We start from the raw sequence: 2611 nt of genomic DNA on the forward strand, positions 1-2611 counted from the left end.
AATCCTGGCATTCCTGACTTAGACATGGCTGAAAAAGAGGATCTAAGAACTGAGGCTGCAAGACAGTTAGAAGATTGCTGTAAATGGTTGGAGAAAAAGTTCAAGGCTTTAGAGAATGCTGATAGGTATCATAGGGTTGATGCCAAAGATCTAAGCTTGGTCCCAGACTTGGTGCTTCCTCACAAATTCAAGATGCTAGAATTTGAGAAGTACAATGGGACTACTTGCCCAGAAGCTCACATTACGATGTTCTGTAGGAGGATGACTGGGTATGTGAATAATGATCAATTGTTGATTCACTGTTTTCAAGACAGTTTAATTGGAGCAGCAGCCAAGTGGTATAATCAACTGAGCCGAGCCAGAATAAGTTCATGGAGGGATCTTGCACAGGCCTTCATGCAGCAGTACAATCATGTGACTGACATGACTCCGGATAGGATCACGTTGCAAAACATGGAGAAAAAGCCTAATGAAAATTTTAGGCAATATGCACAGAGATGGAGGGAGGTAGCAATGCAAGTTCAACCACCGTTGTTGGAGAAGAAGACTACCATGTTGTTCATCAATACTCTAAAAGCTCCTTTCATCACTCACATAATTGGGAGCACCACCAAAAGTTTTGCGGATATAATCATGGCGGGAGAGATAATTGAGAATGCTATAAGGGGTGGCAAAATTGAGGGGGAAACAACTAAAAGATCGGCCCCAAAGAGAAAGGATAGTGAAGTGAATAACACAAGTACTTTTAACACGAAGGCAATCACAGTTGGTCAACCTAAAACAGCTGCGGTTGAGCAACAGAGTTCTCAAAGGCAAGAGTCAGGTACAAGGCAGAATTCTGAAAGGATGCAATTCACACCTATCCCCATGACGTATCGTGAGCTCTATCAAAGCTTATACGATGCACATGTTATTTCTCCTTTTCACCTTAAGCCATTACAGCCCCCATATCCTAAATGGTATGACGCAAACGCCAGATGCGAATACCATGCTAGAATACCGGGGCATTCGATTGAAAACTGTACTGGTTTTAAGAAGGTCGTAGAAAGGCTTATTAAGATGGGGGTAGTGAAGTTCAATAATACCCCGAATACTGAAAACCCATTACCAAATCAAGGAGTGAATGCCATTGGTGAAACCAGTGAGAGGAGAATAAAGGAAGGCGTGGCTGAGGTGAGAATGTCGATGAAGATGATTTGGGAAGAAATGGTAAAAAGAGAGATGATAATCTCTAAAGAGAGGAATGAAGAAGCAAGGGACTATTGTGAGTTCCATGCCGAAGAGGGGCACAAGATTCAAGAATACGACGAGTTTAAGGCATTGATACAAAGCCTTATGGACAACAAGAAGCTAGGATTTTATGAAGCTGGGCCAAATGAGAGACATATATGCACATTAAAAAGTGCACCGAAGAATCAAAACCGGCCAAGGATCATTATTTCTTTACTAGGAAGTAATGAAGTTGAAATATCGACGGTACCGAAAGTCATCATTCATAAACCTGTTTCCTTTTCTTATAAGGATAACAAGAGGGTACCATGGAGTTATAACTGCCATGTGTCAATGCCAGAGAGGGAGGATATAGCAAGTGCTTCTAAGGAAGTTCAGGGTGAGGGTTCCCATACACGGAGCGGAAGCGAAGATGATCTGATGGGCGTCGAGAGAGCCCACAAAAATAAAGAATGTTAGTACAGAGAAGGAGAAAGAGGCTGAAGCACATATCAAGGAGCCAGTAAAGGAGAAAGAGGCTAAGAAATTTCTAAAGTTCCTTAAGCATAGCGAGTATAGCGTGGTCGAGCAATTACGTAAGCAGCCGGCTCGTATATCAGTATTGGCTCTACTTCTGAGTTCTGAGGTGCATCAGGATGCATTGATGAAGGTGCTCAACGAAACATATGTCACCCATAACATATCCGTTAACAAGCTGGACCGGTTGGTGAATAACATAAGTGCGGATAATTTTATCTATTTTAATGACGATGAAATCCCACCCGAGGGCAGGGGGTCAACAAAGGCCCTGCATATCACTACTCGATGTAAGGGGTACACACTCCCAAGCGTGCTCGTCGATAATGGATCGGCTTTGAATGTTCTACCGTTGTCTACTCTAAACAGATTACCCATTGATGATTCTCACATTAAGACATGTCAAAATGTGGTAAGAGCCTTTGACGGTACAAAAAAGAAGGTGATGGGAAGGATTTACATCCCCTTGGAAATTGGGCCAAATATATATGAAGTAGACTTCTTGGTGATGGATATCAAGCCCTCCTACAATTGCTTATTAGGAAGGCCATGGATACATTTAGCGGGAGCAGTGCCCTCATCGTTCAACCAAAAATTAAAGTTAGTGACGGATGGACGGTTAGTAACCATCAATGTGGAGGAGGATATTATAGCCGCAGTCACTAGCAAGACCCCTTATGTCGAGACAAACGAAGAGTCTATTGAGTGTTCCTTTCACTCTTTAGAATTTGTGAATGCAACCTTCATTTCAGAAGGGAGTGAGCCACATGCGCCAAAGATAGCAAGAGCCACGAGGATGGCTCTACAAATGATAGTGGGAAAGGGAGCCTTGGCAGGAAGGGGGTTAGGAAAATACCTGCAATGA

At 42.9% G+C, this 2611-nt stretch overlaps 1 protein-coding gene across 1 annotated transcript; it reads left to right on the forward strand.

The window, feature by feature from the left end:
• The first annotated feature begins 513 nt into the window (after positions 1-513).
• Positions 514-2611, forward strand: LOC108487743 (uncharacterized). The gene is made up of 4 exons (XM_053020228.1): positions 514-909; positions 1039-1609; positions 1695-1855; positions 1997-2611. The coding sequence occupies exons 1-4, from the start codon at positions 514-516 to the stop codon at positions 2609-2611; spliced, it is 1743 nt and encodes a 580-aa protein (XP_052876188.1).

This window comes from Gossypium arboreum, chromosome 10, assembly GCF_025698485.1.
Source record: "Gossypium arboreum isolate Shixiya-1 chromosome 10, ASM2569848v2, whole genome shotgun sequence".
Taxonomy (NCBI): domain Eukaryota; kingdom Viridiplantae; phylum Streptophyta; class Magnoliopsida; order Malvales; family Malvaceae; genus Gossypium; species Gossypium arboreum.

Coding starts and splice junctions, on each gene's coding strand:
- LOC108487743 (XM_053020228.1), top strand. CDS start 514: ATGCAAGTTCAACCACCGTTGTTGGAGAAGAAGACTACCATGTTGTTC. Junction 910..1,038: donor AAAGCTTATACGATGCACAT/GTTATTTCTCCT, acceptor GGTTTTAAGAAG/GTCGTAGAAAGGCTTATTAA. Junction 1,856..1,996: donor CTCTACTTCTGAGTTCTGAG/GTGCATCAGGAT, acceptor ATCCCACCCGAG/GGCAGGGGGTCAACAAAGGC.